This window comes from Trachypithecus francoisi, unplaced genomic scaffold (assembly GCF_009764315.1).
Source record: "Trachypithecus francoisi isolate TF-2019V2 unplaced genomic scaffold, Tfra_2.0 Lachesis_group2, whole genome shotgun sequence".
Taxonomy (NCBI): domain Eukaryota; kingdom Metazoa; phylum Chordata; class Mammalia; order Primates; family Cercopithecidae; genus Trachypithecus; species Trachypithecus francoisi.
The window spans coordinates 97,487,072-97,509,100 of NW_022681465.1; the positions used below are offsets into that span (position 1 = coordinate 97,487,072).

Below are 22,029 nucleotides of genomic sequence, written 5' to 3' on the forward strand. Positions count from 1 at the left end.
TTTGTGGGTACAATATTCTCTGAGCCCTTGTTCAAAGGTGTTTTTCAATATTTGAAGTTCAGTTTGGCTAGATTTAAAATCTTTTCTTTACATTTTTATTTCCATATATTTTTTGAAAATGCTACTCCTTTATTGCTCAGCTGTGTATGTTGTTTTTGAGAGGATTGAAGCCAGTCTAATTCTCTTGCCTTGTAAGTTATTACATGATTTTTCCTGGAAGTCCTGGTGATTTTTTTTCTGTATGTTTCAAAATTGGTCTTTGGGTGTGATTTCCCTGATTCCAAGTAGACCCTTTCAATGTGGGTCTGCAGCCTCCACCTCCTGTGTTCAAGTGATTCTCCTGCCTCAGCCTCCCAAGTAGCTGGAATTACAGGAACATGCCACCGTGTCTGGCCAATTATACCAAACTCTTGGTGTCCTCTGAAGACATCTGGAGCTTTCACACTTGTGGTATTTTGCTAGCTCTGTTCAACTTACTTAGAGTTTACCCTAACCTCTTTCCTCTGCCTTTTCAAATCCTACTTATCAAAAGCCACAGTTATGATTAAAATGACACATAAGACACATAGGAAAACATAGTCAACAGAAAACCAGTGGGTTCAATTATTTCTTTTTTTTCTCTAATTTCAAAAATGTTTAAGAATTTATATCTGGGTGCAGTGGCTCACGCCTGTATTCCCAGCACTTTGGGAGCCCAAGGCAGCAGATCGTTTGAGACCAGAAGTTTGAGACCAGCCTAGCCAAGATGGTGAAACCCCGTCTCTGCTAAAAATACAAAATTTAGCCAGCCTTAGTGACACTTGCCTGTAATCCCAGCTACTGGGGAGGCTGAGGCAGGAGAATCACTTGAACCTGGGAGGTAGAGGTTGCAGTGAACCAAGATAGTGCCACTGCACTCCAACCTGGGTGACAGAGCGAGACTCCGTCTCAAAAAAAAAAAAGTGTTTTAAGAATTTTTAGGTCTGGGAGCAGTGGCTCATGCCTGTAATCTCAGCACTTTGGGAGGCTGAGGCAGGCAGATCACCTAAGGCCAGGAGTTCAAGACCAGCCTGGCCAGCATGGTGAAGCTCTGTCTCTACTAAAAATACAAAAAATTAGCTGGACATGCTAATGGGTGCCTGTAATCCCAGCTACTTGGGAGGCTGAGGCAGGAGAATCGCTTGAACCTGGGAGGCTGGGAGGCTGAGGTTGCAGTCAGCTGAGATGATGCCATTGCACTCCAGCCTGGGCAAGAAGAGTGAAACACTGTCTTTTAAAAAAAAAAAAGAATTTTGAATCTTAGCTTTGTTACTTATGATTTGTAAAACCATGGGAAACTTGTTACTTTTCTGTGCCTTGGTTTCATTATCTATGAAATGGGGATAATACTAATACCTACTTCAGGATATGGGGATTAAATGAGTAATATGCCTAGAACAGGGCCTTGCACATAATAGGTACCAAATAAATGTGAGCTACTATTGTTTTATAACCGAGTATAACAAAATACACAGCACTAATAAATAGCACATTTCAAAGTGACTAACATAAGATTGTTGGCTTAGAATTAACTGCAAAACTGTTTTTTAAAAGAAACAAAAACTTAAAAGAATCCTAGCTCTCATGTAAAAACCTCCACTAATTCCCATGACCTAATGTGATCTTTGCTTTCCATCAATTTTTTTTGCCTTGGAAGTTTTATCATAAATTCATCCATTCATTATTCAACAAATATTGATTAATTGCCTACTATGTGCCAGGCACCGTGCTATAGTGGTGAGCAAGAGAAGACAAGGTTCCTGCCTCCATAGACTTTTCTGGTAGGGGAGACAGAAAGAAACAGGTAAACAAAGTCATAAATAAAGTAATTATAGATTGTGATAAATGTTACGAAGGAAGCAAAAATTGAATGTGATAGAAAGTAATTGAGATAAGGGAGGGAGGGTAGTTTTAAGACAGAGTGATAAATGTTCAAAAGGAGAAAAAAGAAATATAATGGAGCATCATCGGGTGGACGGAAAGTGCTACTTTAGACGAGGTAGTGCTTTCTTAGTTGGTGACTCTTTATGTCTTTTTCTAGTTATCTTATAAACTAATTGGTCTCTGACATATAATTTTGTTTTGGACGATTACTTATTTTTTAGTGTTATATACTAGCACATACATGCATATGTATTTGTTTTAATGAAGTCCATCTGAATATATATTTAAAAACCATGTGTTCATACTGGTGCCTCAGATTCCAGCCCACCACCAAAGGCTTCACTGTAGCTTCCCCCCTTTCCTTATTTGTACCTTTTTTTTTCTCTGAAGGTGAGAAACCTGTCTCTTGTAATCCACAATGTAGTATTTTGTTTTGTCCTAGTATACATATAAAATAGTGAAAAAACACATGTGTCGTAGCTAGAGTACATTTATGTACCATTCTTTTTGTCTTTAGCCATAGATTACAGTTAAGATTTTGTTTTCCAAACTTACTTAGATTAGTTCCACTTTTCCCCTTCCCTCTGCCATAGCGCAATTGTGTTCTTCATTTGTAATACAGTTAGGTTCATTTGTTACTGTTTGTATTCCATTTTGGATTCTCCCTAATTCCTGCCTGATTTTATTGATTGATTGATTGATTGATTGGTGCGAGAGTGTGCCATTGCCATGGTTCTAAGCATCAGAGCTATACAGAAAGGTTTACACAGAAAAAGTGTTGCTCCCCTTTTCATCCTTCTTTCCTTATTCTTATTCCCCTATTCTTAAGTCTCATTTGGACTCTTTTTTTTTTTTAACTTTCTTTCAAGGCTGATCTTCAGACAAGTTCTCAGCGTTTAAATCTTTCAGCCTCCAATGCTGCAGTGGCTGAACTTAAACCGGATTGTTGTATTGATGATGTCATACATCATGAAGTCAAGGAAATTGGAACACACATGTAAGGATTAGTTTTATTAGGTCTCAAAGGTTTTTACTTATATATGCCTTTATTTGAAATTTTTGCTTTCTTTTCATTCACCATGAAGCGTAGGAACCTACTTCCAAAGGAATTTTATGTTCTATGTTTACATGTTTACCAGAAATAAAGTTTAAACCAAATGTTTGTTTTGTAGGGAAAAAATCCAATTTATCATCATTTATCTCTAGTTTTATTTTTTTACATCTACAATCTCTAAAAAATGAAAAGCTATGCAAAATGTTTAAAACCCAGGTAGCACTCTAAAAGTATATTTATTATGTTTTGAAATGCTAGTAACTGATGTTATAGTGTTTATTTTTAAATTCAGTTTTTCAGTTTTGTATTTAACCAGGTATATACACTCTACCCTGACAACTCAGAAATATAGGACCAAAATAAGGCATACTGTGAAAAACAAATCAAATTCTGTATTCCTGTCATGTGTATGTATTTGAATGTAAATGCTCTATTTTTCTTTCAGTCTGAGAGGCAATATGAAAATTTTAGCCATCTGAAGTAATTTTAGACTTCTTCATCTCCTTTAGAAACCCTACATCCAATCAGTTCACAAAATCCTATTAATTCTCCGGAATATATCTCTCATTTATCTCTTCTTCATCTCTGCTTTACCACTTTTGCTCTTCTTTTTGTACCCATGAAAGTATATAATATTAGCTATTATTTAATCAGTTAATTTTGGTGACAAGCTCTGTTGTAGGGACTTTTTCATGTATATTCTTTGGGCTTTGGAGTCAGACTTCCCAGAATTCAAATTTCAACTTCATCATTTGTTATGTGATCTTGTATAAGTCACTTAATTCTTCTATGATCTCCCATTGTCCTTAGGAAATTCTGACTTTGCAAATGTTTTACAAAGCTCTCTGTAGCCTAATTCTTACCAGCCACAGTAGTTCTTACCATTACCACCCATCCCTCCCTCTCCACCCTGCAGTCATATTGGACTTCTTTTATCTCCAGACTCCAGATTGAAATGCATTCTTCCCTTACAAAGGAATACTATGGCATTTTATTTAGTTTATTTCTACTTCTCTTTCATATCTCAGCTTCAGCACTACTTTCTCAAGAAGTTTTCCTAACCTCCTAGACTGGATTAAATACCACTTTTTGTATCTTCTATAGCATCCACCATTTATCATTTTAAAAAATGTTTCGTACTTATAATTACTTATTGAGTGCCTGCCTTTCCCATTACAGTATGAGATCCATGAAGTCTGCTATAGTCCAAGGATCTAGCAGAGAACAGAAGTCAGTATTTATTGAAATGATAATAAATGTGTAAAATCTCCATTTTACAGAAAATGAGACTTGTACAATTAAGCAGCTAGTTTAGAAGACATAAAACTCAAATCCAAACCTAGTTTTAGATCCTCTACCTTGCTATGCTATTCTTACTGTGAGCACTTTGAAGGCAGGTATTGTGTTTTGATCAGTCCTCTTCCTAGCCCCTGCCTTACTTAGTCAGTACTAGGCAGCACACGTATAAAGAAGAAATTAAATTACCTGCTAATGTTACCACCCCATATAACCAACCACTATTAAAATATTAATATATTTATTTCTAGTCTTTTTGCATACATATGTAAAATAACTGTGTATAAATAATTTAATATTTTATAAAATTTTGGCCATATTGTTCATAGTTTTATTTTTTAAAATACACTATTAATATTTTCACACATATCAGACAGTATTTTTTGAAAACACAATTTTTGGGCCGGATGTGGTGGCTCACGCCTATAATCCCCAATAATTTGGGAAGCTAAGGTGGGCAGATCGCTTGAGCTCTGAAGCTCAAGACCAGCCTAGGAAACATGATGAAATCCCATCTTTACAAAAAATGCAAAAATTAGCCAGATGTGGTGGAGCATGCCTGTAGTCTCAGCTAGTTGGGAGACTGAGGTGGGAGGATCGCTTGAGCCCAGGAGATCAAGGCTGCAGTGATCCATGCTCTCCAGCCTGGGTGACAGTGGGACCCTGCCTCAAAAAAAAAATTTACATGACTCCATCTAACACAATTGTACAGTGTTTTCTGTTTACTGTAATGTTGGATGTTTATTTTCAGTTTTTCACTGTTAAAAGTAACACATAGGCCAGGCGCAGTGGCTCAAGCCTGTAATCCCAGCACTTTGGGAGGCCGAGATGGGCGGATCACGAGGTCAGGAGATCGAGACCATCCTGGCTAACACGGTGAAACCCCATTTCTACTAAAAAATACAAAAAGCTATCTAGGCAAGGTGGCAGGTGCCTGTAGTCTCAGCTACTCGGAAGGCTGAGGCAGGAGACTGGCGTAAACCTGGGAGGCGGAACTTGCAGTGAGCTGACATCCGGCCACTGCACTCCAGCCTGGGCGACAGAGCAAGACTCCGTCTCAAAAAAAAAAAAAAAAAAAGTAACACAGAGATGGACACCTTAATGTGTCCTCATGTGGAATATTTGAAGTGGTTTTACTGTGAGAACATATAAGCATTTTTAAGGTTCTTTCACTAAAAGATTGTTTTCTAAATTTCTTCCAATCACTAGCAGTGTAGAAAGACAGTTTCTCTAAACTCTCACCAATTCTGAGATCACTTATAAAGAATTTTTGCCAAATCTTGAGAAACAGAAAAATATTACCTCATTATTTTAATGTGTTTCTCTGAATACTTGTGAGGCTGAACATTTTCACATTTTTGTTAGCCATTTATGGTACTGTGCTTTCCTTTTCTCAAGTTTTGAGTGATATATTGGTGTTTTGCTTAATAACTTATGGGAACCCTTTGTCATCTTAAGTATTAAAATGTAACCACTTTCTTGTATTGTTACAAGTATTTTATGCTAGTTTGTTTCTGCTTTGTAATTGTTTTAGTGTTTTTGATTCAACTTAAAATTTTTTACATAACAGTATTTCCCATTGCATTTATGTTAAGAAATCTATCTGGAATTTTTTTTTTTTTTTTTTTTTTTGAGATAGAGTCTCTCTCTGTCGCCTAGGCTGGAGTGCAGTGGCGTGATCTCAGCTCACTGCAAGCTCTGCCTCCCGGGTTCACGCCATTTTCCTGCCTCAGCCTCCCGAGTAGCTGGGAATACAGGCACCCGCCACCATGCCCGGCTAATGTTTTGTATTTTTTTAGTAGAGACAGGTTTTCACTGTGTTAGCCAGGATGGTCTCGATCTCCTGACCTCGTGATCCATCTGCCTCAGCCTCCCAAAGTGCTGGGATTACAGTCGTGAGCCACCGCACCCCGCCTTTTTTTTTTTTTTTTGAGATGGAGTTTTGCTCTTGTTGCCCAGGCTGGAGTGCAGTGGTGCAATCTCAGCTTGCCACAACCTCCACCTCCCGGGTTCAAGCGATTCTCCTGCGTCAGTCTCCCAAGTAGCTGGGATTACAGGTGCCCGCCACCATGCCCAGCTAATTTTTGTAATTCTAGTAATGTTGGGGTTTCACCATGTTTGCCAGGCTGGTCTCGAACTCCTGACTGCAAGTGACTCACCCGCCTTGGTCTCCCAAACTGCTAGGATTACAGGCATGAACCACTATGCCCAGGTGGAATTTTTTTAATCCATATTTTTTTTCTAGTTTATATGAACTTCTTTTATATACTCAAATATTTGATTGTTCTGAGAATTATTTTGGAATGTATTTCACCTTTCAGGTGAAGTCAAGAAGTTTCTGATTTTGTGCTCCAAAAATGTTATATCTCATTTTACTAATCAGAGCTTTCTTGTTCATGTAATTATGTCTGTATCTATTCTGACATTTTCCACTGCTCTAACCTCACACATCCACACCATAGATGTGTTTCCCTAATTTCTTAGTAGAATTCAGGTGTGTTTGATTTACTATTAAAATTAAAAATGATTCAGAATCATTAAGACATCTTTCTGTTTCAGCTTGGTGTGTGCTGTGAGTTACACAACTCAGGCTGGAGAAAAAATGTATTTTAGAAAATTCTTCAAATTTCAGGTATTGAATATGACAGTGGTAAATAGTTTTTATATGCCTTTTTCTTCCTGGTAGTGTACAGTTATTTCTGATTATCTGCAGGGAAAACAAGATCCAAATAAAGGAAATAGCTCAATATTTTTTAATTTGTCATATGACTAGCAGTCTAAACTCAGACTAAATTAAGGTAAATAAAAGCAGAGGAATTATCATTGCCAATATGTTTTTGTAATGAAACTTGAAGATGTTTATTCAAAATAAAAGAAGAAAATAGCTGAGTCTGGCACAGTGGCTCACACCTATAATCCCAGTGCTTTGGGAGGCAAAGTGGGGAGGATCACTTGAGGCCAGTTCAAGATAGCCCAGACAGCATGACCTAGGACTACAGGTAACACAAGCCTGTAATCCTAGCTACTTGGGAGGCTAAGGTGGAATGATTGCTTGACCCAGGCTTCAAGTCTTCAGTGAGCTGTGATCATGCCATTGCACTCCAGCTTGGTCAACAGAGCAAGACTGTCTCTAAAAAGTAAATAACTTGTTTTTATGGCCTGACAAAACACACAGTGTAGACAAGGGATAAAATGAGTGTAAAGTCCAGATAAAATGACGGTAAATAATATCAAATTTCTAAAGAAATTTAAAGGAGAGACAACTGACTTGGAGTGAGTAGACTGAGCTTCCTTCAAGGACTCCAGGAATCATGGGAACTTTGAGTTTTGTATTAATACGCAGTTTTCAGCATCCATCAAAAATAGTTAAAAACCACTGGTTTAACACATGTGGGAGGGTAAGGAAATGTGAATACCACATATGTCTATTATAAATATAGATCTTAATATGATGCTGTATATGATTTTTTTCATTCCTCTCTAAGTGGAAGAAAAAATACTATTCACAGGGAAAAAAAAATCTGCCATTCTTTTGCTGAATCATTCATTTTCATGCTTTTTGAAAGAAAATAGAAAGTGATTCAATTTTTTTTTTTTTTTTTTTTGGAGACAGAATTTTGCTCTTGTTGCCCAGGCTGGAGTGCAGATGATGCGATCTCAGCTCACTGCAGCCTCCGCCTCCCCGATGAAAGCGGTTCTCCTGTCACAGCCTCCTGAGTAGCTGGGATTACAGGCACCCGCCACCATGCCCAGTTAATTTTTGGATTTTTAGTAGAGACGGGGTTTTGCCATGTTGGCCAGGCTTGTTTCGAACTCCTGACCTCAGGTGATCCGCCTGCCTTGGCCTCCGAAAGTGCTGGCATTACAGGAGTAGCCACTGCGCCCAGCTCAGTTGCTTTTCTTGCAAACAGTTTTTATGAATATACCTATAGAAAAATACATAAAATATATGTGTTTTGTTTAACAAAATATTATAGAGCAAAAACCCGTGTAATGTAACTATCACCCAGTAAAGAAATAATGGTAGCCTTTCAAAAAATGCATTTAGGATTCCTTTTTTTTTTTGTTTTGTTTTGGAAGAATATTGCATAACTATTATGTAAGTCTTTTAACAATTAGAATTGGAAAATGACTGACAAATTTACGCTATGTGATTTTTAAAAAATAAAAATAAATGATCACATGATAAAAATTTCCTGATTGATATGCTTTATTTAACCAGGTTCTCAAACCATTGGATGTGAAAACCAAATTTTACAATGCAGAGGTGAGTGTTGATTGTTTAATGGGATTTCATATTAAACATTAAGATCTTATTTGACTAAAAGTCTCTTATATACATTTCTAATACTGAAGCAAATTGCCAACTTGACTGTAAATTATTTGAAAAAATCATAAATTTCAGTTAAAATTGAATAATTTTATTGTAGGTCTCATAATCTTTTTCAACTTACATGGAATCAATGTGTCTTGATTTTTATTCTCACTGTTAATTTTATAAGGCTTTCATCTCTTTTTGTTAAATGATTGCCCTCTCATTCCATTTAATGGTGGTTGTTACACTAGCAATCTGTTGAATATTTACATGTGGTTCTGGATATTACAAAAATTGAATTAGTAGATCTAACCCTGCAAAATAAGATTTAATATTCACATGGAAAAATATTGACAAGTGAAGCTTAGCACATTAAATTATTTCCAGGGTAGTCAGTTTGCCAGCCAGAATTAGTTGCTGAGTTTGGTGTAATGGCTTTAAAAGCTCCTTGGGAAAAACAAGTTTGGCAAAAATAGATGTAACTTTTATAATAGAAGATACTTTATCTTTTACCCTAAAAAAAAGATATAAAATAGAACTTGCCATAGGAGAAAGGATTTATTGCTTGGATTTCTTTTTTAAGGTTTTGTTTTATCTTGGCTTCTAGAGCTGCAGAATAATCAGATCTCTTGATAGCCCTCTTATCCCCCAAAATCATGTGTTTCATACCAGTGATAAACTCAAATATATCCAAATACAGTATTTTGAAATGAAGATTATATCTCTGCTACTCTAAAACCAGATAATGATCAGACATTTTCAATCACATGGCAAATTTGACATTTATTTTTACCATCCACAATCTGAATTTTTACTCAGTAAAATTTATACTCTAACTAGGATTTCTAAGATGTCAAAGTAAGGAACCTAACCTGCAGCAAAGACCTATTAGGAGAAAAGAAAAAATGCATATAATAACCAAACTACCTAGAATGGAATATAGTGAGAATGATATGAAAAAATGTGTTACAAGAGCTCTCGGGAATGTGATCTTGGAATAGTTTAAAGAAGCTTTATGAAAGAGAAGAAAGGCTGAATTGGAGTCTGAAAGGAATGCATGTTGGAAACAGACAAATGTCAAAGCAGTAAAGGCATTCAAGCAGGGTTACAAATAGACATGGAATATCAAGTACATAGGAAAGAGTATACATATTTGACGAGAGGGAAAAGCATCATCAAAAAGATTACTAGATGTTTACAAAGTTGATGTTTCTTTTGTGGGGGATAGGTGAGTTGGAGTAATACGTATTTATTCCCTCTTTTTTGTTATTAATGGCATACTGTTGATTAATTACAGTATAGCTAGTCAGCATGGTGAGATTTAAATGGTCTACCATTTTGCTGGAAAAGATTTCATTTATAGTATGAGGGGAAAATGTTAACTATTCTATTAGAAAATTAATTTAAAATAGGGCAATAGGTGGGTTTTTTTTCTGTCTCCTAGGAGTCACATATTCAGCTATTTTAGATTTTTTTCATTAAAAATTTGGTAGTACACTAAGATACCTGTCAAATAGTTTTATAACGCTAATATTTAGAGTGATTTGTGAATAATTTTTAAAATTGCTAGTTTTTCTATAAACATTATAGAAGTGACACGCTGTCCATAAAGAAATAAAAATTCACAATTCCGGCCGGGCGCGGTGGCTCAAGCCTGTAATCCCAGCACTTTGGGAGGCCGAGATGGGCGGATCACAAGGTCAGGAGATCGAGACCATCCTGGCTAACACGGTGAAACCCCGTCTCTACTAAAAAATACAAAAAACTAGCCGGGCGAGGTGGCGGGCGCCTGTAGTCCCAGCTACTCTGGAGGCTGAGGCAGGAGAATGGCGGGAACCCGGAAGGCGGAGCTTGCAGTGAGCTGAGATCCGGCCACTGCACTCCAGCCCGGGCGACAGAGCGAGACTCCGTCTCAAAAAAAAAAAAAAAAAAAAATTCACAATTCCACCACACCAATTGATTTTTCATTAATACATACTCTTTTGCAGTCTTTATTCACTTATATATAATATTCTATTTTTATAATCACAACAATTTTGTTTACTTCCTTTGTCAGTTAACATTATATGTTGACATAATCTTTAAATCTTGCTAACAAACTTCAATCAAAATAATTTCAGTAAAATTCTGAACTTTTGAAAATAGATCTCACTTTAAAAATCAGGAGTGAACAAATAACATTTTGGGTCTCTCTAAGATACTTAATATTACCTATTAGACAAACAAATACTATTCAGCCACTAGCATGAGGCAGATTATGTTGACCCCAACCAGGAATTTCAGGTAGATTGTAGGGGTTAATAAACCACAGCAATATCAGTAGGTGATGCATATTGCTCTGTGCTGTAGTCCTTTTACAGTTAATATTATTGGCCCCACATCTGTCTCAAACATATATTTTTGATTCTGTTTCTAATAATACTGTAATATGTGAATCACCTAAAGGAAAACAAGTTCATGAAAAACTTTGTTATAGTTTTCTAAGATAGAAAAGCCTTGCAGGAAGATTGGTGAGACTAGAAGCCAGGAATCAAACATTTGGTCACCTGCCAGGTACTGAAGAGAACTATAAACAACATCTTCCCAGTCCTCAAGGGACCTGCATCCAGTAGAGGAGACTGACATGACGTAACTATAATGTAAGCCCCTCCCACACATATAAGCCAAATCATGAAGTAACGTATTCTGGGTACCTAGAGAGGTGAAAAATGATTTCCAGCTATGCATTTGATGGAGGCGACATTTGAGATTGCTCTTAATAAACAGTTGAAGAAATAATGTAAGGAAAAAAAGGCTAACTATGAAATCTGCTAAGAAGAAGAAAATAAACTCTTAATTTTTTGAAGTGGTTCAGCCCACATTCCCTGAAGTGATCAATGGAACTCTAATTGCCCAAGATATTCCTTAAAAAAAGGATTCCATTATTACATAAATTGAAGAGAAAGTATACGGTGTATATCTATTCTGAATGTGGATGATAGTATATATCCATCCTAAATTATCTATGAAGAATTAAAATGTTGGTAAAGAATTATAGAACTAGAAAGTCATGGGATATACCTCTTTGCTCCAAAATGTGCCCTTAACAGTTTGCTGCTGTTTGAGTATTCAGCCATAGTGTTCTTCTTTATTCCATTGTCATTTAACCTTAGCAGTTTCACCTTTTTAGAAAAATGGTTTGTCATATTTCTTTATGTTGCTTCCTGTTTACTTTCTTATTCACTAATGCTGTCTTGTTTAGTAAATTTAAAAAATGCAGAAATGCATTTTATTTTAAAGTAATTCTTTTTTTTTTAACATTTAACTCTGATTTTTCTAATTATTCTTTTTTATTTTTCCATTAGAGTGACCTCAGTTCTGTGGTAATTTGATTTTTTATTATAAATTTTTATACTTTTCTTACTCACCACTTTTTGACTCTGCCTAATTAATCTCTCTTTACAAAACATAGTGGAAAAACAGTTAGTTGTGAATACCACCTGTGTGACTTCAGAAAGATTATATATAATTTTATGTATTTTTTTATTATATCAATTTCTTATTCTGTGGAGAAAAATTAGCTCAAAAGTTAAATTGTCATATTGAAACAATTTTCATTTTCAGTGTTTCTTCTTTAGATTTTTTTTTTAAAGAAGTATGTTACCTTGTATAAAATGGCCTTGTGATTTTCATCATCTTACTGTAAAATACCCAGTTATCCTAGCCTTCAGTTCTTTGAGTAGACTGTATAATCGAAATTCATTTTCTGATGCACAGTGGTTTTAGTTTTAAGTGTGGGTCAGGTAATGATGGCCGCTTGACAAAATGAAACAGAAGAAAAGCAAATTTTCCCAACTTGGCTAAAATTTTATTTTCAAACTTATATTTACAATAAGCAGCATTTGCTTATATCACATTACATATGTAATAACATCAACTGCCTTAGCACTGAATTCTTAATTTTTAAAATATCAAATTGCTTAACACTATTCAAACTAACTTGATTTTCCATTATGCTGCTTGTTTTTCTTTCATTTTATCTAAGCTCTTCCTAAATTTATGCAGAAAATTGCAGTTTGTAAATTGAAATATGGGTCTGTGGTTATTTTTTTAAAAGCAATGGATTGATGGGATATATGTACTTTTTTAGAACAAGTAACCAAAAAATGCCACTAAATGATACATTTTTTAAACTGATAAATCATTTTATTTATATTTTCATTTTAACACATGTCCCAAAGACTAAAGTATCTGTTTTATTTTAGATAATAGTACATTGTATTATAACTTAATCATTATATTTTTGCAAATGATTTTCATTTTCTTGGTGTTAGTGTTTAAAAAGCTCAGCCAGGTGCGGCGGTTCATGCCTGTAATCTCAGCACTTTGGGAGGCCGAGGCGGGCGGATCACAAGGTCAGGAGTTCACGACCAGTCTGGCCAACATGGTGAAACCCCATCTCTATAAAAAAAAATACAAAAATTAGCCAGGCGTGGTGGCACTTGCCTGTAATCCTAGTCACTTGAGAGGCTGAGGCAGAAGAATCACTTCAACTCAGGAGGCAGAGGCTGCAGTGAGCTGAGATCATACCACTGCACTCCAGCCTAGGTGACAGAGTGAGACTTTGTCTCAAAGTAAATAAGTAAAAATACAAAATTAGCAGGACATGGTGGCACTGCCTGTAGTCCCAGCTACTGGGGAGGCTGAAGCAGGAGAATCACTTGAACCTGGGAGGCAGAGGTTGCAGTGAGCTGAGATCTTGCCACTGCACTCCACTCTGGGCAACAGAGCAAGACTCCGTCTCGAAAATAAAATAAAAGCTCATAGGCCAGGCATGGTGGCTCACGCCTGTAATCCCAGCACTTTGGGAGGCCGAGGTGGGTGGATCACTTGAGGTCAGGAGTTCTAGACGAGCCTGGCCAGCATGGTGAAACCCTGTCTCTACTAAAAATACAAAAATTAGCTCAGTATGATATTGCGCACCTATAATCCCAGCTACTCGGGAGGCTGAGGCAGGAGAATCCCTTGAACCCGGGAGGCGGAGGTTGCAGTGTACCGAGATCACGCCACCACGCTCCAGCCTGGGTGACAGAATGAGACTGTATGTCAAAAAAAAAAAAAGCTCTTAAAGTGGCAAATTTTTCTGGTCATAGTTGAATTTATGTTACTTATGTGTAGTACACATACTACTATGAAAATTTTTTTAAAAATTCTTGAATATCCTTAGTGTATCATTTTTTATGTAGGTTTGTTTCAAAGATACATCAAGTTAGTCTGTTATCCTTCAATTACATGAAGGAAAATAACCAAATAGCATAAAATAATGTTTAGCATAATTAGGGGAATTAATTTATCTGAAGTTAAGTATTTACCTACTGGCAAATGTTGCTGAATAGCATCAGCTTTAAAATCTGTCACTGAGGCTACAAAATACCTCTTGCCTGATTTAAAAGCTCTACGATGGTGAAGTAGAATTCACATATCCTTTTTTTAGCCCTCAATATACACTTAAAATGAACTAAGCAATCACTAGTGACCACTCGCAAACTGCTTTAATTTAAAAAATTAAATCCTTCAAGATTATAAAATAGATTATTCATAGTACTAGTGGTCATTACACTATCTAAATTGACATCAGTATGACAAAGTTATATTGCTGTATTATAATGAAGACTTAACCATCTTAACGTAATACTGAAATTATAGGAGCATAGGTATATTCATCATACTAAAGCACATTGTAATATTTTAATGCCTAATGAAAATAATTAGGGTATTTGTAAATGAAATTCTAGTTAAGTATTTTTGGATGTTAAGACAAAACATAGTTATCCTCCATCCATTGTTTGACAAGGTATCAGTTGACTAACACTTGACTTTGCCCCTGTTAATTATGATAGGGTGAAGATTTCTTTTCTTGCATTAATTGTGGTAACTTTGATTTGCAGGCATGAACTAATCACATTTGTGGTTAATATTTTTTCTTCATATAGATAAGATATTTTTGTTGAGATAAATATTTTAAATGCCATCACACTTTGGTGGATATTCTTTTCATATCCTCAGACTGATGAAGTATTTCTGGAAGCCCAGATTCAGAATATGACAACCTCACCTATGTTTATGGAGAAAGTTTCATTGGAGCCATCTATTATGTACAATGTAACAGAATTAAATTCAGTCACGGACCAAGCTGGAGAATGGTAAATATTAATTATGAAGTCTTTATCCTTGTTTTGAAAGATACATGCTTTTCTAAACATCCATTCCTCTTGAGTGGGTTTTTTTAATAGACTTTTTTTTAAATAATTTGAGGTTCATAGAAAAATTCATTAGAAAGTAGAGTTTCCACATACCCTCTTCCACCCCTCACAGTTTCAATTGTTATTTACATCTTGTTTTTTATTTTATTTTTATTTTTATTTATTTATTTATTTATTTTGAGACAGAGTCCAGCTCTGTGGCCCAGGCTGGAGTGCAGTGCTTGACCTAGGCTCACTGTAACCTCCACCACCTGGGTTCAAGCAATTCTGGTGCCTCAGCCTCCTAAGCAGCTGGGATTACAGGTGCATGCCACCACCCTTGGTTAATTTTTGTATTTTTTGTAGAGGTAGGGTTTCGCCATATTGGCCAGACTGGTCTTGAGCTCCTGACCTCAAGCAATCTGCCCGCCTTGTCTTCCCAAAGTGCTGGTCTTACAGGCTTGAGCCACTGTGCCGGGCCTACATCTTGTTTTAATGTGGTACTTTTACTACAATTGATGAACCGATACTGACAGTTATTACTAATGTCTATAATTTACATTAGAGTTCACACGTTTTGTTGTATGTTTTATTGTTTTTGGTTTTTGGTTTAAGAGACAGGTCTCATTAATGTTGCCCAGGCTGAAGTCAAATTTCTGGACTCAAACGATCCAAGTATCTGGGACTATAGGCAAGCACTGTAGGTTTTGACAAATATATGACATGTATCCACCATTACTATATTATGCAAAATAGTTTCACTTTCCAAAAAATCTCCTGGGCTCCATCTTCATCCCTCCATTACATAAAAATAAAAATCCTAGCCCTTTGCATTTCATGTTTTACTATTCAAAGCACTTGGTCTTTTAAGTCTCAAAAATCCAGTGAGGTAATAGATACCATTGCTATCCTGCAAATGATAAAACGAAGGAATGTGAAGGAATGGTGGAGAAGTTAAAAAGAGTAAGGGTAAATATGGGTTTAAAAAAGAAATACTCTCTCAACATCAAAAGAATATAGGAATAGATGATTTAATATTTTGTGAAAAGGAAATACGTATGCCTTTCCATAGCTAATTTAAAAGAGGAAGAATAAATGTAGGGTTGACAATAATACAGATAAGAAAGTAATAGGCTGGGTGTGGTGGCTCATGCCTGTAATCCTAACTCTTTGGGAGGCTGAGGCCAGAGAATTGCTTGAAACCAGGAGTTCTAGACCAGCCTGGGCAACTTAGCATTTTTTTTATTTAGCTGGGCATGGTGGTACACACCTGCATTCCTAGCTCCTTAGGAGCATGAGGCAGGAAAATCGCTTGAGTCCACAAGTTCAAGACTGCAGTGAGCCACGATTGCACCACTGTACTCCAGCCTGGTGAAAGAGGGAGACCCTGTATTTTAAACAAAAAAGAAAGAAGAAGAAGGTAATAGCTTCGGAAAGCACCTGAATTTCTTAATTAGGAATGAAAAGTTTGCTTTTATATTATTAGGTTGGTTACACACAGAAAAGTTCATAGCCTCCTTTATCCTCACTGAGGAAACCAATTTTCCATTCCTTTCTACATCTTTTAGTTCATTTTGAAAATTAGTTTAGAATGGTATGTCTCTTATTATTCTAAACTATTATCTTTGATAATTTTAGAGAAAAGAGACAGGATACTTAAGGTTCTGGTTTCTGTTGCACTTTTCAGTTAATTGATACATGTTCAAATTTATAAGTAATATATTACATTCTATTATAAAGAACCTCCTTGAGCCCAGAAGTTAGAAGTTACAGTGAGCTATGATCGTAACCACTGTACTCCAGCCTGGGTGACACAGCAAGAGCCTGTCTCTTAAAATTATTTATTATTTTTTTTATTATTATACTTTAACTTCTAGGGTACATGTGCATAACGGGCAGGTTTGTTACATATGTATACTTGTGCCATGTTGGTGTGCTGCACCCATCAACTCGTCAGCACCCATCAATTCATCATTTATATCAGGTATAACTCCCCAATGCAATCCCTCACCCCTCCCCCCTCCCCATGATAGGCCACAGTGTGTGATGTTCCCCTTCCTGAGTCCAAGTGATCTCATTGTTCAGTTCCCACCTATGAGTCAGAACATGCGGTGTTTGGTTTTCTGTTCTTGTGATAGTTTGCTAGGAATGATGGTTTCCAGCTGCATCAGTGTCCCTACAAAGGATGCAAACTCATCCTTTTTTATGGCTGCATAGTATTCCATGGTGTATATGTGCCACATTTTCTGAATCCAGTCTGTCACAGATGGACATTTGGGTTGATTCCAAGTCTTTGCTATTGTGAATAGTGCCACAATAAACATACGTGTGCATGTGTCTTTGTAGTAGAATCATTTATAATCCTTTGGGTATATACCCAGTAGTGGGATGGCTGAGTCATATGGTACATCTAGTTCTAGATCATGGAGGAATTGCCATACTGTTTTCCATAATGGTTGAACTAGTTTACAATCCCACCAACAGTGTAAAAGTGTTCCTATTTCTCCACATCCTCTCCAACACCTGTTGTTTCCTGATTTTTTAATGATTGCCATTCTAACTGGTGTGAGATGGTATCTCATTGTGGTTTTGATTTGCATTTCTCTGATAGCCAGTGATGATGAGCATTTTTTCATGTGTCTGTTGGCTGTATGAATGTCTTCTTTTGAGAAATGTCTGTTCATATCCTTGCCCACTTTTTGATGGGGTTGTTTGTTTTTTCTTGTATATTTGTTTGAGTTCTTTGTAGATTCTGGATATTAGCCTTTGTCAGATGAGTAGATTACAAAAATTTTCTCCCATTCTGTAGGTTGCCTGTTCACTCTAATGGTAGTTTTTTTGCTGTGCAGAAGCTCTTTAGTTTAATTAGATCCCATTTGTCAATTTTGGCTTTTGCTGCCGTTGCTTTTGGTGTTTTAGACATGAAGTCCTTGCCCATGCCTATGTCCTGAATGGTACTACCTAGATTTTCTTCTAGGGTTTTTATGGTATTACGTTTAACTTTTAAGTCTCTAATCCATCTTGAATTAATCTTCGTATAAGGAGTAAGGAAAGGATCCAGTTTCAGCTTTCTACTTATGGCTAGCCAATTTTCCCAGCACCATTTATTAAATAGGGAATCCTTTCCCCATTTCTTGTTTCTCTCAGATTTGTCAAAGATCAGATGGCTGTAGATGTGTGGTATTATTTCTGAGGACTCTGTTCTGTTCCATTGGTCTGTATCTCTGTTGTGGTACCAGTACCATGCTGTTTTGGTTACTGTAGCCTTGTAGTATAGTTTGAAGTCAGGTAGCGTGACGCCTCCAGCTTTGTCCTTTTGACTTAGGATTGTCTTGGCAATGCGGGCTCTTTTTGGTTCCATATGAACTTTAAAGCCGTTTTTTCCAATTCTGTGAAGAAAGTCATTGGTAGCTTGATGGGGATGGCATTGAATCTATAAATACCTTGGGCAGTATGGCCATTTTCACGATATTGATTCTTCCTATCCATGAGCATGGAATGTTCTTCCATTTGTTTGTGTCTCTTTGATTTCACTGAGCAGTGGTTTGTAGTTCTCCTTGAAGAGGTCCTTTACATCCCTTGTAAGTTGGATTCCTAGGTATTTTATTCTCTTTGAAGCAATTGTGAATGGAAGTTCATTCCTGATTTGGCTCTCTGTTTGTCTGTTACTGGTGTATAAGAATGCTTGTGATTTTTGCACATTAATTTTGTATCCTGAGACTTTGCTGAAGTTGCTTATCAGCTTGAGGAGATTTTGGGCTGAGACAATGGGGTTTTCTAAATATACAATCATGTCATCTGCAAACAGGGACAATTTGACTTCTTCTTTTCCTAACTGAATACCCTTGATTTCTTTCTCTTGCCTGATAGCCCTAGCCAGAATTTCCAACACTATGTTGAATAGGAGTGGTGAGAGAGGGCATCCCTGTCTTGTGCCAGTTTTCAAAGGGAATGCTTCCAGTTTTTGCCCATTCAGTATGATATTGGCTGTGGGTTTGTCATAAATAGCTCTTATTATTTTGAGGTACGTTCCATCAATACCGAATTTATTGAGCGTTTTTAGCATGAAGGGCTGTTGAATTTTGTCAAAAGCCTTTTCTGCATCTATTGAGATAATCATGTGGTTCTTGTCTTTGGTTCTGTTTATATGCTGGATTACGTTTATTGATTTGCGAATGTTGAACCAGCCTTGCATCCCAGGGATGAAGCCCACTTGATCATGGTGGATAAGCTTTTTGATGTGCTGCTGAATCCGGTTTGCCAGTATTTTATTGAGGATTTTTGCATCGATGTTCATCAGGGATATTGGTCTAAAATTTTCTTTTTTTGTTGTGTCTCTGCCAGGCTTTGGTATCAGGATGATGTTGGCTCATAAAAAGAGTTAGGGAGGATTCCTCTTTTCTATTGATTGGAATAGTTTCAGAAGGAATGGTACCAGCTCTCCTTGTACCTCTGGTAGAATTCAGCTGTGAATCCATCTGGTCCTGGACTTTTTTGGTGGTAGGCTATTAATTGTTGCCTCAATTTCAGAGCCTGCTATTGGTCTATTCAGGGATTCAACTTCTTCCTGGTTTAGTCTTGGGAGAGTGTAAGTGTCCAGGAAATTATCCATTTCTTAGATTTTCTAGTTGATTTGCGTAGAGGTGTTTATAGTATTCTCTGATGGTAGTTTGTATTTCTGTGGGTCGGTGGTGATATCCCCTTTATCATTTTTTATTGCGTCTATTTGATTCCTCTCTCTTTTCTTCTTTATTAGTCTAGCTAGCGGTCTCTCAATTTGTTGATCTTTTCAAAAAACCAACTCCTGGATTCATTGATTTTTTTGGAGGGTTTTTTGTGTCTCTATCTCCTTCAGTTCTGCTGATCTTAGTTATTTCTTGCCTTCTGCCAGCTTTTGAATGTGTTTGCTCTTGCCTCTCTAGTTCTTTTAATTGTGATGTTAGAGTGTCAATTTTAGATCTTTCCTGCTTTCTCTTGTGGGCATTTAGTGCTATAAATTTCCCTCTACACACTGCTTTAAATATGTCCCAGAGATTCTGGTATATTGTATCTTTGTTCTCATTGGTTTCAAAGAACATCTTTATATCTGCCTTCATTTCCTTATGTACCCAGTAGTCATTCAGGAGCAGGTTGTTCACTTTCCATGTAGTTGAGCAGTTTTGATTGAGTTTCTTAGTCCTGAGTTCTAGTTTGATTGCACTGTGGTCTGAGAGACAGTTTGTTATAATTTCTGTTCTTTTACATTTGCTGAGGAGTGCTTTACTTCCAATTATGTGGTCAATTTTGGAATAAGTGCGATGTGGTGCTGAGAAGAATGTATATTCTGTTGATTTGGGGTGGAGAGTTCTATAGATGTCTCTTAGGTCTGCTTGGTGCAGAGATGAGTTCAATTCCTGGATCCTTGTTAACTTTCTGTCTCGTTGATCTGTCTAATATTGACAGTGGGGTGTTGAAGTCTCCCATTATTATTGTATGGGAGTCTAAGTCTCTTTGTAAGTCTCTAAGGACTTGCTTTATGAATCTGGGTGCTCCTGTATTGGGTGCATATATATTAGGATAGTTAGCTCTTCCTGTTGAATTGATCCCTTTACCATTAGGTAATGGCCTTCTTTGTCTCTTTTGATCTTTGATGGTTTAAAGTCTGTTTTATCAGAGACTAGGATTGCAACCCCTGCTTTTTTTTGTTCTCCATTTGCTTGGTATATCTTCCTCCATCCCTTTATTTTGAGCCTATGTATGTCTCTGCATGTAGATGGGTCTCCTCAATACAGCAGACTGATGGGTCTTGACTCTTTATCCAGTTTGCCAGTCTGTGTCTTTTATTGGAGCATTTAGTCCATTACATTTAAGGTTAATATTGTTATGTGTGAACTTGATCCTGCCATTATGATATTAACTGGTTATTTTGCTCGTTAGTTGATGCAGTTTCTTCCTAGCCTCGATGGTCTTTACATTTTGGCGTGTTTTTGCAATGGCTGGTACCGGTTGTTCCTTTCCATGTTTAGGGCTTCCTTCAGGGTCTCTTGTAAGTCAGGCCTGGTGGTGACAAAATCTCTAAGCATTTCCTTATCTGTAAAGGATTTTATTTCTCCTTCGCTTATGAAACTTAGTTTGGCTGGATATGAAATTCTAGGTTTAAAATTCTTTTCTTTAAGAACGTTGAATATTGGCCCCCATTCTCTTCTGGCTTGTAGAGTTTCTGCCGAGAGATCTGCTGTTAGTCTGATGGGCTTCCCTTTGTGGGTAACCCGACCATTCTCTCTGGCTGCCCTTAAGATTTTTTCCTTCATTTCAACTTTGGTGAATCTGGCAATTATGTGTCTTGGAGTTGCTCTTCTGGAGGAGTATCTTTGTGGTGTTCTCTGTATTTCCTGAATTTGAATGTTGGCCTGCCCTACTAGGTTGGGGAAGTTCTCCTGGATGATATCCTGAAGAGTGTTTTCCAACTTGGTTCCAAAACCCTCACTTTCAGGCACCCCAATCAGATGTAGATTTGGTCTTTTTACATCATCCCATACTTCTTGCAGGCTTTGTTCATTTCTTTTTCTTCTTTTTTTTTTTGGTTTCTCTTCTCGCTTCATTTCATTCATTTGATCCTCAATTGCTGATACTCTTTCTTCCAGTTGATCGAGTCGGTTACTGAATCTTGTGGATTTGTCACGTATTTCTCGTGTCATGGTTTTCATCTCTGTCATTTCGTTTATGACCTTCTCTGCATTAATTAGTCTAGCTGTCAATTCTTCCACTCTTTTCTCAAGATTTTTAGTTTCTTTGCGCTGGGTACGTAATTCCTCCTTTAGCTCTGAGAAGTTTGATGGACTGAAGCCTTCTTCTCTCATCTCGTCAAAGTCGTTCTCTGACCAGCTTTGATCCATTGCTGGCGATGGGCTGCGCTCCTTTGCAGGGGGAGATGCACTCTTATTTTTTGAATCTCCAGCTTTTCTGCCCTGCTTTTTCCCCATCTTTGTGGTTTTATCTGTCTCTGGTCTTTGATGATGGTGACATACTGATGGGGTTTTGGTATAGGTGTCCTTCCTGTTTGATAGTTTTCCTTCTGACAGTCAGGACCCTCAGCTGTAGGTCTGTTGGAGATTGCTTGAGGTCCACTCCAGACCCTGTTTCCCTGGGTATCAGCAGCAGAGGTTGCAGAAGATAGAATATTGCTGAACAGCGAGTGTACCTGTCTGATTCTTACTTTGGAAGCTTCCTCTCAGGGGTGTACTCCACCCTGTGAGGTGTGG

General features: G+C 37.0%; 1 protein-coding gene across 5 annotated transcripts in view; it reads left to right on the top strand.

Annotated features, from left to right (window-relative positions):
- Positions 1 to 22,029, top strand: part of TRAPPC13 (trafficking protein particle complex 13) — a 48,332-nt gene that overhangs the window by 20,303 nt on the left and 6,000 nt on the right. For 3 of the 5 annotated variants that reach the window (XM_033179701.1, XM_033179702.1, XM_033179705.1), the window contains 5 exons: positions 2,772 to 2,899; positions 6,812 to 6,884; positions 8,475 to 8,519; positions 11,912 to 11,929; positions 14,613 to 14,749. In XM_033179701.1, the coding sequence (XP_033035592.1) occupies positions 2,772 to 2,899; positions 6,812 to 6,884; positions 8,475 to 8,519; positions 11,912 to 11,929; positions 14,613 to 14,749 (401 nt within the window). The remainder of the gene's footprint in view (positions 1 to 2,771; positions 2,900 to 6,811; positions 6,885 to 8,474; positions 8,520 to 11,911; positions 11,930 to 14,612; positions 14,750 to 22,029) is intronic. The other 2 variants (XM_033179703.1, XM_033179704.1) reach the window with 1 other exon arrangement.